The sequence below is a fragment of the Anomaloglossus baeobatrachus genome, chromosome 4 (genome assembly GCF_048569485.1).
Source record: "Anomaloglossus baeobatrachus isolate aAnoBae1 chromosome 4, aAnoBae1.hap1, whole genome shotgun sequence".
Taxonomy (NCBI): domain Eukaryota; kingdom Metazoa; phylum Chordata; class Amphibia; order Anura; family Aromobatidae; genus Anomaloglossus; species Anomaloglossus baeobatrachus.
In genome coordinates, this window is record NC_134356.1 from 660,676,866 (window position 1) to 660,689,749 (window position 12,884).

Consider the following 12,884-nt stretch of genomic DNA (forward strand, 5'->3'; position numbering starts at 1 on the left):
ACAGACCACGGGGAGAGCAGACGCGCCCCGACAGACCACGGGGAGAGCAGACGCGCCCCGACAGACCGAGGGGAGAGCAGACGCACCCCGACAGACCACGGGGAGAGCAGACGCGCCCCGACAGACCACGGGGAGAGCAGACGCACCCCGACAGACCACGGGGAGAGCAGACGCGCCCCGACAGACCGAGGGGAGAGCTGCCACCGGTCTCTGGCTGCTGCTGGTGGTCACTCGTTGCCACCCAGAGTGAGAGCCGCCGCACGCTGGAAGCACACGGGAAATACCCAAAGGGAAGAGCTGCTGTATGCCAGGAGCCATGAGGAAAAGCTGCCGTTCACCGGGAGTCCCTGTCGCCGCCGGTTCCTCCAGTCTCTCGCAGTCTCCGGTCTGTTGCCACCTCTGGTCTTTCGCCGCCTCCTCTGGGGACGACACCTGACAGCAAGCAGAGATATGGAGAATGGTTAATAGGAGATTGCTGCACGTATTGTTCGGATTCCCCCCGCGTTGCATTAGACGTTGCACGGACGCGGGCTCCGCGGCTTGGACGCTCCTCTCCTCCCTGATCACGTTTCTAATCGCTCCGGTAATTACTGTTAATTCCCGGGACTCCAGGCCACGCCCCCGCAGCCGGAACACATCACGTGGTACCCTCCTCCCTGGCCTGTACCATGTGACCCATCCGCAGCCTTCCTCCAGTTACACACACCCTCAAGCCAATCATCAGACGACTAGTAGGAGGCCCCTGCGTGGTGATTTTTTATTGGCCAATCACTTGTCCAATCAAAACTAGCCATCTGGGTACTTTGAATGGCAGAATTCTCAGTCCAATGAGATGTGGACACCGGTACTCGCTCGGCCTATAGGGAGGCTCAGGAGGGGAGGGACTCCTGAGAACATATAAGAGCGCGGTCCAGCGAGCGCTGGGCGCTCAGTGGTTTTCGGACACCGCTAGTGACAGGTCTTAGGGCAGCACCATGGCCCGCATCGCTCTCCTCGTCCTTCCGTTGCTGGCGGCTCTGTGTGCTGCTGACCCCGCCATCCACTTTACCGAAGAGTTCACTGATGGAGGTAAAACATTGCGTTGTCTTTATTGGCGCTGAACTACAACTCCCAGCTTGCTTTGCCGTGTATGTGCATGGCAGGGAATTCTGGGATTTGTAGTCCTTTTTTGTGCCATTCTTATATTTGCTGAATGACAGGTTGTTGCGTGGTGCGGAGTCCCAGGAGGGCATTGTGGGTAATTAGTGATTCCTGCTAATTTGTGTGATTACTGTGTACATCCTGTCTGCAGGGCTCTGCGGGAGATTAACCCTTCACTGTCACTGATAGTATGTGTGCACTGTCATAGGTCTGCAGTACTGGCCACCATTGCACCCCTCAGCCATTGTCCATGGCTGCTCTAGTCACCCCCAATTCTGCATACTTGTCTGTGGTGGTCTAGGAGCTTCCACCATTCCTGTCTGTTATGGCTGGTGTCACCTCTGATCCCTGGGGTCCCTATCATGTCTCTGATCCATCCCTGTCCCATCATGGGGCGCCCAACCATGGGCGTCGTCCTGACTCATCCTCGCTCCCCTTCCTTCCTGACCGTCATGCAGATGTATGGAGTATTGAATCCTCTGGAAGCAGGCGGGGGGGGGGGGGATAGAGCCGCGTCTCCCCTCCTCCCTCCATAGTCAGACTGAAAGTGGAAGCGCCGCCGGCTCTCCGTGTCGTGTGCACAGCGATTGCTGCACGTCAGGGGGCGACAAGGTGGATGCCCACTGCTCAATAGGGGCACAGGCTGGTGAGGGAGTTGATGGGTGCAGGGGTGTATGGTAGATGTCTGCTCTGCGGATTGTGCACCTACTGCACCCCCATCACACCCCGACAAACTGCCAGGTTATATTACGGTGTTTACCAAACTACGACACCCAAATAATCTGCCAGGTGGCTTACCACACTACGACCCCCAACACGCCCAAACAATCCGCCAGGGTATATTTACAACACTATGACCGCCAACACGCCCAGATAAATTGCCAGGGTGTCTACCACACTACAACCCCCAACACGCACAAACAATCCGCCATGGTGTTTACCACACTACGACCCCCAACATGCCCAGACAACCCGCCAGGGTGTTTACCACACCACGACCCTCAACACGCACAATCCGCCAGGGTGTTTACCACACTGACCCCTAACCCAGGCAAAATACCAATTATGTTTACCACACTATGACCCCATCATGCCCTGACAACCCACCAGGGTGTTTTCCACCTTATGACCCCAGAAGACCCGTCAAGGTGTTTACCACCCTACGACCCCCATCACGCCCTGATAACCCGCCAGGGTGTTTACCACACAATGACCCCCTCCATCATCCCCAGACAACCCCGCCAGGGTGTTTAAAACACTGACCCCCAACACGCCCAAACAATCCACCAGGTTATATTTACAACACTATGACCTCCAACGCGCCCAGATAAACCGCCAGGGTGTCTACCACACTACGACCCCCAACATGCTCAGACTAACCACCAGTGTGGTTTCCACCTTATGACCCTAGACAACCTGCCAGGGTGTTTACCACACTGACCCCATCATGGCCAGACAAAACGCCAGATTGTTTACCACACTACGACCCCCAACACGCTCAGGCTAACCACTAGGATGGTTCCCCCCTTTGACCCCAGACATCCCGCCAGGGTGTTAACCACACTACGATCCCCAACATGCACAGACAACGCGCCAGGGTGTTCTCTGTAGGCTGTCCCCTCACACTAATTTCATTATGCACACTCTAAGGTGGTATCTGTAGGGTATAGGCATTTTTACCTATAAACCTGTCTTGATTACAAGGTGGAGCCTTTACGAGCTCGTCTAACGCCTCGTATCTTTCAGATGGCTGGAAACAACGCTGGGTAGAGTCGAAGCACAAGTCAGACTACGGCCAGTTCAAGATTAGTGCCGGCAAGTTCTACGGAGACGCGGAAGAGGACAAAGGTGAGTGGTGACGCCATGGAGGATGCCGCCTGCGGCTCTCCTGACTAAAGACTACAACTCCCAGCATGCCCTGACAGCTGGAGGCGCCCAGACTAAGCCCTTTAGCGTTTATTTGCACACGCTGTATTGGATGCTGATAACACCGGTGTTGCTTTTATTCCCGTTAGGTCTGCAGACCACCCAGGACGCCCGCTTCTATGCCCAGTCTGCCCGATTCAACTCCTTCTCCAATAAGGGTAAAACATTGGTCGTCCAGTTTACCGTGAAGCACGAGCAGAACATTGACTGCGGAGGTGGCTACGTCAAGGTCTTCCCCAGCACGTTGGACCAGGCGGACATGCACGGAGAGTCCGAGTACAACATAATGTTTGGTAGGTGGTGTGCGAGGTGGGGGTTGTGTACAGAACCTACCAGCTGGGGGCGCTATACATAATGACTAGTGCTGTTCATCTATATAGCTGTAGAGCAAGATGACATCCAATTTTAATTCTACACCTAGATGAAAACCAGTTCTGGCCCTTAAACAATAGTAATTGTGGGGGCTGCATTTGGTTTTCCCAGACAGATGCATCCGGCCCCTTGAATGTTAGTAGTGACGCTGGGTCTTGTCCATGCTTTCTTGGTGCTTGTTCCTGGCAGGCTTGGAGGCATGTTTTGTGACACCTCCATCCTTGAGCATGTTGAAGGCATGGCCACTAGGACTCTTCTGCCCATAGGCCCCACCTCCTGGACTCCTTTACACGCCTTTTCTAATACACATGGGGATGTAACTTATGACTTTCTGTCTTTTGAATCCTTTTTTTCACTCTTTTCTGCCATACTTTAATTACCCAGCCAACAAATTAGTGCAGTGGTTGCACCAAACATTGTGAAGCCATCCTCCTACAAGCTAATAATGGGGATTTCATATAATGCAATTATTACAGGGATTGTCCACTACAGACACCTTTTCAATCCCTATTTCCCACTAGTAAAATAAAAACCTGTTTACTCATCTCCAGCACTTTTCCAGTGGTGTAAACACTGCTTCTCCCAGGGATTGCATGACATATCATGCAATCCCTGCAGCCAATCGGAATGGGCTACTCTCTACTCCTATGAATGTAAGTGACCTCCAGAGGGGGGGCAGCATCAGCAGCTCAATTCCTTTGGATGTATTTGTCCAAAGGAGGAGAGGGAAGCCTGCACTGATTGGCCTCAGGGATTACATTGTCATGTGATCCCCAGGAGAGGCAGTTTTAACATGGCTGAAACAGTGCTAGCATCGGAGGAGAGTATAAATGTTTACTGGGTGGAAACTAAGGTTGAGAGGCTTGTCATAGTGGACCACTCCTTTAAGGTGGCTACTAGCCTTCATTAAATTACAGCCTGACACTTGTCTGGTGGTTTTCCTGTCTGCTCATGCAGTCTTTGGTCAAATGTACATTTGCTCTTGTTAATGAGGAAGGCGTAGCCCTGTGCTTGGTCCAGGTCAAGCATGAACAATGAAATCTAGGCAGATTGAAACATCGACCACAAGAAACATTGACCCCATAATGGACAAAAAACTGCCGGCGCTCCCGAATTTGCAGTCTGAACAGGTGCATAACGGAACATGACAGTGACAAAAAAGCATTGATTGTATATTACCCGCCTGCTGATGGCTGGGGTGGGATGAGGGCTGTAGTACCGATCCTTATAGCTGATCGATCAGCTTTGATCCCTGATTTCTGTAGAAGGCGCTAGTCACATTAGGTCCTGTCAGTGCCACTGTATGAGCATTAGTCTCAGGTTTAAAGCCCAGGTGCCACCTTGGATGTGCCTGGCTTCATGTACTTCTGTGAAATTGTGCCCGGTGCGGGGCCAGGGAGGGTGAGGAGTGAACATTTCTTGGTTTTTGATTCTCCTCTTGCGTCACCACCTCTCATGTTGCAGGATTAAGTGAATCTCTTAATTGTGCATCTTCCAGGTCCTGATATTTGCGGTCCTCCCACCAAGAAAGTGCACGTCATCTTCAACTACAAGGGAAAGAACCTGCAGATCAACAAGGACATCCGCTGTAAGGTGAGGAGACGAGGCTGGAGATGATGGAAGTGTGCATAGACCAGCGAGCCGCTGTCAGCCGTCTTCATCCTCTGGTTCTCTCCGTAGGACGATGTTCACACCCATCTGTACACACTGGTCGTGCGGCCAGATAACACCTACGAGGTGAAGATTGACAACAGCAAGGTGGAATCTGGCAACTTAGAAGATGACTGGGACTTCCTTCCCCCCAAGAAGATAAAGGACCCTGAAGCAAAGAAGCCCGATGACTGGGACGAGCGCCCAAAGATCGATGACCCAGAGGACAGTAAACCAGAGGTGAGTGCCGGACTGCACCTGCAGAAACGTTAGTGTCCTCCTCACTGCAATGGTGACTTCATGGCTCATCTGACCCTTATAGGACTGGGACAAGCCCGAGCACATCCCCGACCCAGATGCAGTGAAACCCGAAGATTGGGACGAGGAGATGGATGGAGAATGGGAGCCCCCCGTGATCCAGAACCCAGAGTACAAGGTGAGCTAGGGGTTGCCATAATGGCCTGTATATTACATGGCGTGGGCATCAGCAGCATGTTTGCTGGTACTGTTGCACATATGGATGCCATATGGCTTTCAACATTGTATTAATCGTGTGATCCTTGTGTCAACAGGGAGAGTGGAAACCCCGTCAGATCGACAACCCTGACTTTAAGGGAAAGTGGGTCCACCCCGAGATCGACAACCCAGAATACACCCCAGACCCCAACCTGTATTCCTACGATGACATAAGTGTGATCGGCTTTGATCTGTGGCAGGTAATGATATAGTTGATAGATGGCCGCCTCGCCTGACCGGCACCGAACCTCTCCTGATGAACAATTCGCTCTTGCAGGTGAAATCTGGAACCATTTTTGACAACATCTTGATCACAGATGATGAGAAACACGCAGAAGACTACGCCGCGAAGACCTGGGGTGTCAGAAAGGTAATGCGACAACTCTCCATGGAAGAGCCATGAGATGGGGGTTTGCGGTACACAAGCACTTAATGCCTTGGTGTTTTATAGATTTTTTTTTTTTTTTTTGGGGGTGTAAACAAGCCAGGACCCCCTCCCATGACATGGGATTTGAAAAATTGACTCTCCACGCTAGTTAGGAAGATGTTTGTTTTATATGAAGCGCTGCCTTGTACTTAACCCTAAAATCGGTGTGGTGTTTTACTGGATGGTGGCAGTAATATTGATTAGATTTTCACCAGTGTTGGTGTATTACACCAGCCACATGTCATAGCAGCTGCAGAAATTAATATTTTAGCTTATAAAGTTGGTAAATTTCCACTAAAACCAGCAAAGGTGTTATGATTCTTCATAGTGTTGGAGTAGGAGATCAGAGCAGACAGTGCAGTGAGATGAGAGCTGCAGTGTTCTATAAATCACTCTGCATCTGTCAGGTATCAGTAGTATTCCCCAATGCTTGACATAAATGCAGAGGTTATTGTAATGATACAGGTCTGCTTTCCTCCTGTTTGTAGTAACAATATATACTGGCAGTGAGACCTGGGAGGAGAGCAGAGCTGACAGTGCAGTGAGATGAGAGCTGCAGTGTTACATAAATCAGTCTGCATCAGGGTAGTCCCAAAATGCTTGAAATAAATGCAGGGGTTATTTTAAGGATACAGGTCGTCTCACCTCACGCTTGCAGTGACAATAGTGAGACTTGGGAGGAGAGCAGAGCTGACCGTGCAGTGAGAGCAGAGCTGACCGTGCAGTGAGAGCAGAGCTGACCGTGCAGTGAGAGCAGAGCTGACCGTGCAGTGAGAGCAGAGCTGACCGTGCAGTGAGAGCAGAGCTGACCGTGCAGTGAGAGCAGAGCTGACCGTGCAGTGAGAGCAGAGCTGACCGTGCAGTGAGAGCAGAGCTGACCGTGCAGTGAGAGCAGAGCTGACCGTGCAGTGAGAGCAGAGCTGACCGTGCAGTGAGAGCAGAGCTGACCGTGCTGAGAGCAGAGCTGACCGTGCAGTGAGAGCAGAGCTGACCGTGCAGTGAGAGGAGAGCTGCAAAGTTGTGCAAATCAGTCTATATCAGGGTAGTATTCCCCAATGCTTGGCATAAATAGAGGTTATTGTAATGATACAGCTTTCAACCTCCACGCTTGTAGTAACAATAGATACCAGCAGTGAGACCTAGAAGAGCAGAGCTGACAGTGCAGTGAGATGAAAGCTGCAGTGCGACATAAATCAATCTGAATCAGGGTAGTATTCCCCAATGCTTGGCAGGCAGATGTTATTGGAAGGAAAAAGCTCTGCTCTTCTCACCTCACGCCTTGTAGTTACAATAGATATGGGCAGTCAGATGGGGGAGGAGAGCTGCAGAGATCAGAGCTGACAGTGCAGTGAGAAGAGAGCTGCAGTGTTCTATAAATCAATCTGAATCAGGGTAGTCCCAAAAAATGCTTCAAATAAATGCAGAGGTTATTGTAAGATATAGTGCTGCTCGCCTCCTCATGCCTTGTAGTAACAATCTATACCGGCACTGATCAGACAAAGCGGGTCTGACCTTTAGGGGTTTCCTCTGCATGACTACTCCTACTTGATTGGTCAACATCGTGCAGAGGAAAAGTAATCTGGTCTGTATTAGAACACCGTAAGGCAGTAGATCCTCCTTGCTGACTTATTTTCTTCTGTCTCCCCTCAGGATGCTGAGAAAAAGATGAAGGAACAGCAAGACGAGGAAGAACGCAAGAAACAGGAAGAGGAGGATAAGAAGAGGAAAGAGGAAGAGCCACAGGAAGAGGAACCTGAGGAGGATGATGAGGATGATGACGAGGAGGAAGGAAAGGAGGAAGAGAAGGAAGAAGACGAAGAGGAGGAAGAAACGCCCCAGAAGGATGAGCTTTAAAGGCGAAGGCTCCGTTCTGTCCTCCCTACCAGCGCTCCCCTTCCCTGGGCGTCACGTCTTAGATAGGAGAGGGGAAATGGGATCGTTCTGTCTCTATGAGACTCTAAATTTATATATATTTTTTACAGTTTTTGTTTTAACCCTCTATTTGGAAGACGGTCTGTCAATCTTCTCCCCCTTTCCCCCATCTCCTCTCTCCTCTGACCCTCCTGTCTTCAGTTCTCCTCCTGTGCCAGTCTCCATTGTGTCCCTACTGCAGTACCTGGTGGTTCTGAGGACTTCTTCTGGTCCTCAAGAACCACTCTTCACGTTCCTTTGTTTTTTTTTAAGCATCTGAGGGCTTGTGAGGTGCACAGACCAGTCCGGGCCGCTGGTGTGCACGGCCAAATTCCATAAACCCTTCCAAGACCTGGGTCATCCATTGCAGTATCAGATTATTCAGTGTTCTGCCCCATATGCTGAATGCATTTGTCCTTCTGACCCTGCTCCTGTGCCGTGATGCCAGTCTGACTCGTGCCCAACGATGCACTATTGCCCAGTAGGACTGGATTACGGCCCTAGAATAGTCCTGCCCATAAATTATGGGGACAGCTCCAGCGTTTGATGGCTTAGGTAGGACAAGCCTACCCTGTCGGCATGTCTCGGCATTTGGAGCTCCCTCTGAATGCCAGGTTCAATCGTAGACCTTTATTTTCAACCTCCTGACATCTGACCACAAGTGTTTCAATTGACTTTGCCAACACATGCCCCTCAGTGTCCTGTGATGTGGTGAAATGGGCCTCGGCCCCTCTGAGAACCCCCCCCCTGCTTCAAGCCGTACGCTTCTAATTTATATTGATGCAGGGCTCTTCGCCAGAATGTATGAATGATGGGTTATGTTTTTGGGATGTACAGATGTCAAAATTTCTAATTAAATACATTGTGTCCAACCTGCGCCCGTATCAGTTCTGATTTATTTAACGTAAGCTCATGAAATGCATCGAGGCCGATATTATCCCGTATCCAAAAAATTGGCGCATATGGGACCGCTGGAGAGTGTGGCACTCCAAAAAACCAGGAGGTGGAGCTGTGGTTGTGAATGAGCACCTCCAATCCCTAATGGTTATCCTCCTATCCGGTGGATACAGGCAATAACTTGCAATTGTGGTCCTACCCCTTGAAACCTGTCCTTGTATCAAGCTACAATAGGTGGACAGAAGATACTAAGTGTCTAAAGAGTAACTTAACTTTTTATTGTAGGTGATTTAATTTTGAGCTGATTGGGGTCTTTACCCTGAGACCCCCTCCCCTCAATTTGCCCAAAAGGAGGTTGACTTGTAGACCTTTTAGTGACTCTTTACTCCATGGTCTGATATCTTGGATAGGAGCAGTTGGCTTAAAGGGAACCTGTCACCAGTTTTTTGACTATTAAACCAAAAGTGTCACCTTCTGCAGCTCCTGGGCTGCATTCTAGGAAGGTGCACCTTGTTGCTGCCCCCCCCTGCAGACCCCAAAAAGAGTATTATAAAATCCCACTGTGTTGGCCAGATGGGCAGGATCTATTTTGGCTCCTGTCCCTCCTTTGTTGCCTTGTTCGCTGTCCTGTCATGATTGATAAGGATGGCGCCGCTGTAATCACCCCACGCTGCTGTCCAAATCTTGCGCAGGCGCAGTTCTCTGCACCTATTGCGGGCCGAGCATAAAAAGTTTACCTCGTGCGCGCTGGTGATGTAGCTGCGCAGGCGCAAGATAATGGTCAGCGCTGTGCATGACAGCATCGTCATCCTCGTAGCCGACATGATCTCGCGCCTGCGCAGATACATCACTGGCGTGCACGAGGTGAACTGTCATGCTCGGCCAGCGATAAAGGCAGAGAACTGCGCCAGCGTGGGATGATGATGGCGCCATCCTTGTCAATCATGACACGAGGACGGTAAACAAGGAAACGAGGGACAGGAGCCGAAATAGAGCCTGCCCATCTGGCCAGCACAGCTCATTAGCATACAACACAGGATTTTATAAAGTTCTTTTTGGGGTCAGCAACAAGGTGCAGCTTCATAAAATTCAGCCCAGGAGCTGCAGAAGGTGACACTTTTGCTTTAATAGTGAAAAAACTGGTGACAGGTTCCCTTTGAGCAATGGGTAGTCTAAAATCCAGACCACCCAAATAGATAGGCAAAACAAAAACGTTTCTTTATAATGCCCTCAGGCTTCTTCCTACTACATCGATCTATGAAAGGTACCATATTTTTTGGATTAAGACCCGTTTTACATGTCAGTGAAAACACTGACATTCTTCACTGACGTGTAAAACACGCACATGTCCCTCCGTGATCCGTGATTGCACATGGACATTACTCACCTGCCTTCGCTACTGCTGTCCATGATGCTGAACTCCTCAGCTCTCCAGCGTCCACCCACTGCTCTCTGCAGCTACTTCCGGGTCGGCAGTTCCTGCTTTCATGAATATTCATGAGCCAGGCAGGAGCTGCCGAAAGCAGAGGCTGCGCAGCAAATCGCAGGCAAGGTAAGTTGAAAATATTTAATGTCCATGATCTTGTACGTGTTTCACTGATCACACACAGATCACACCATAGTGTGGTCCATGCGTCATCAGTGATGCCAGACAAAAACTGACATGTCTCCGTGCAGAATCACGGACACGGGTGTACGCTGCACGGAGACACGTTCAGTGAAAAATCACTGATGTGTGAGCAGACCCATTGATTATAATGGGTCTGCGTATGTCAGTGATTCTGGTACGTATAAAAAAAAAGCGCAAACGTACCAGAATCACTGACGTGTGAAAGGGGCCTAAAAGACGCAATTTTCCTCCCAAAAATTTGGAAAGGAAATGAGGGGTGCGTCTTAAAATCCAAATGTAGCTTGGTGGGGGGTGGTGAAGAGGGGTCACAGGAGGCAGGGGCAATGCTGTGCAGCGGGTGGCGTGGCACGGGCCATTCTGAATGTCAGCAGTGAGGGCTTCAAACAATGGGAGTCAGCGTGTGGGCAGATGGCACTCTCGGCTCAAGCTCTCATCTGCGCACATGCCAACTCCGGGTACCATTTCTTTGAATCCTTTACCGCTGGCATCTTCAGAATGGCCTCACCACCTGCTGCACAGAGCAGCATCACTGCCCGCAGCATCGCTGTACTCCAGCACCACTTGTGACCCCTGTGACCCCCGCTCCACCACCGCTACCCGGTAAGACACCACCAGATTATAAAATTGACCCCATATTTTTAACTTTTTTTTTTCTCTAAATTTCTTAAAGCTACAGTGGGTACGGAAAGTTTTCATACCCCTTTTAAATTTTTCACTTTTTCATTGCAGACATTTGGTAAATTTAAAAATTATTTTTTTTCCCCTCAATGTTCACTCTGCCCCATCCATCTTGACAGAAAAAAAACAAAACTACAAATTTTTGCAATTTTTTTTTTTTAACCCCGTGACGTACTGGATACGTCATGGATCGTGAGGTTAATCCCCGCCCCCATGCCGTGGGCAGGCGGCGGTGATCTGCGCACATATCAGCTGATTTCAACAGCTGACGTGTGCCTGCTAGTCACGGGTGGAATCGCTTCCACCTGCAACCATAAACCCCTTAACATCTCGCTGCCAAAATCTGGCAGAGATGTATATGCGCGCTGCCATGAAAGTGACTTACCCCGCCCCCATCGGAAGTCACGTCACATGATCACGTGACTTTTGGTGGTTGCCATGGTATCAGTCATGTAATGACACCTGTAGCCGACATGAGTCACTTCCTCTCAATGCCGGAATACAGCCGGCATTGAAAGTAAAGCACCAAATCTGTAGTTCTCAGCTCTGTAGCTGTGATCTGCAGATAGGGCAGAGCGATCGGATTGCTGATCGCTATAGCCCCCTAGGGGGACTAGTAAAATAATTTTTTTTTTTTTTTTTAAAAACCTAAAAGTTCAAATCCCCCCCCCCCCCCCTTTCACACCATTGAAAATTAAAGGGTTAAAAAAATATACACATTTGGCATCGCTGCGTTCAGAAACGCCCGATCTATCAAAATATAAAATCAATTAATCTGATCAGTAAACGGCGAAGCGGCAAAAAAAATTCCAAACTCAAATTACGTTTTTGGTGGCTGCAAATTTTGCGAAAAATGCAATAACAGGCGATCAAAACGTAGCATCTGCGCAAAAATGGTACCATTAAAAACGTCAGCCTGAGATGCAAAAAATAAGCCATCACTGACCCTCAGATCCCGAAAAATGAGACAGCTATGGGTTTTGGAAATGGCACAAAACGTGCGCCACTTTTTTTGGACAAGCTTGTGAATTTTTCTAACCCCTTAAATACAAGTAAACCTATTCATGTTTGGTGTCTACAAACTCGCACTGACCTCAGGCATCACAATGACACATAATGTTTACCATATAGTGAACATGGCGAATAAAATATCCCAAAAACTATTGTACGATCACACTTTTTTTTTTGCAATTTTTCCGCACTTGAAATTTTTTTTGCTGTTTTCCAGTACACTATATGGTAAAACTTATGGTTTCATTTAAAAGTACAACTTGTCCCACAAAAAACAAGTCCTCATATGGCAAGATTGACAGAAAAATAAAAAGTTACGGCTCTCGGAAGAAAGAGGGGAAAAAACAAAACGGAAAAACACAATGCTGTGTGATGTATACATCAGTCGTGGTGGCTTCTATGTGATGTATACATCAGTCGTGGTGGCTTCTATGTGATGTATACAGACATCTTGATGTCTATCTGATGTATGCAGTTGTCTCATTGTATGTATTCTGTGATGTGTATATACAGCAGTCTGTCTCCTATGTCATGTATATAGCAGTCTCATTGTATGTACCTCACATGTATATAGCAGTCTCATTGTATTCTATGTGAGGTACATACAATGAGACTGCTATATACATGACATAGGATACACAGACTGCTGTATATACATCACAGAATACAATGAGACTGATGTATATACCTCACATGAGGCTGATGTATTCTGTGAGGTATATACAT

General features: G+C 49.0%; 1 protein-coding gene across 1 annotated transcript; it reads left to right on the plus strand.

Annotated features, from left to right (window-relative positions):
• The first annotated feature begins 910 nt into the window (after nucleotides 1-910).
• CALR (calreticulin) lies at nucleotides 911-8,818 on the plus strand. The gene is made up of 9 exons (XM_075346548.1): nucleotides 911-1,068; nucleotides 2,887-2,988; nucleotides 3,156-3,359; nucleotides 4,937-5,031; nucleotides 5,119-5,328; nucleotides 5,411-5,524; nucleotides 5,661-5,804; nucleotides 5,882-5,974; nucleotides 7,682-8,818. Exons 1-9 carry the CDS (start codon nucleotides 975-977, stop codon nucleotides 7,883-7,885), a joined length of 1,260 nt encoding a protein of 419 aa, XP_075202663.1. The 5' UTR covers nucleotides 911-974; the 3' UTR covers nucleotides 7,886-8,818.
• Nucleotides 8,819-12,884: the final 4,066 nt, after the last annotated feature.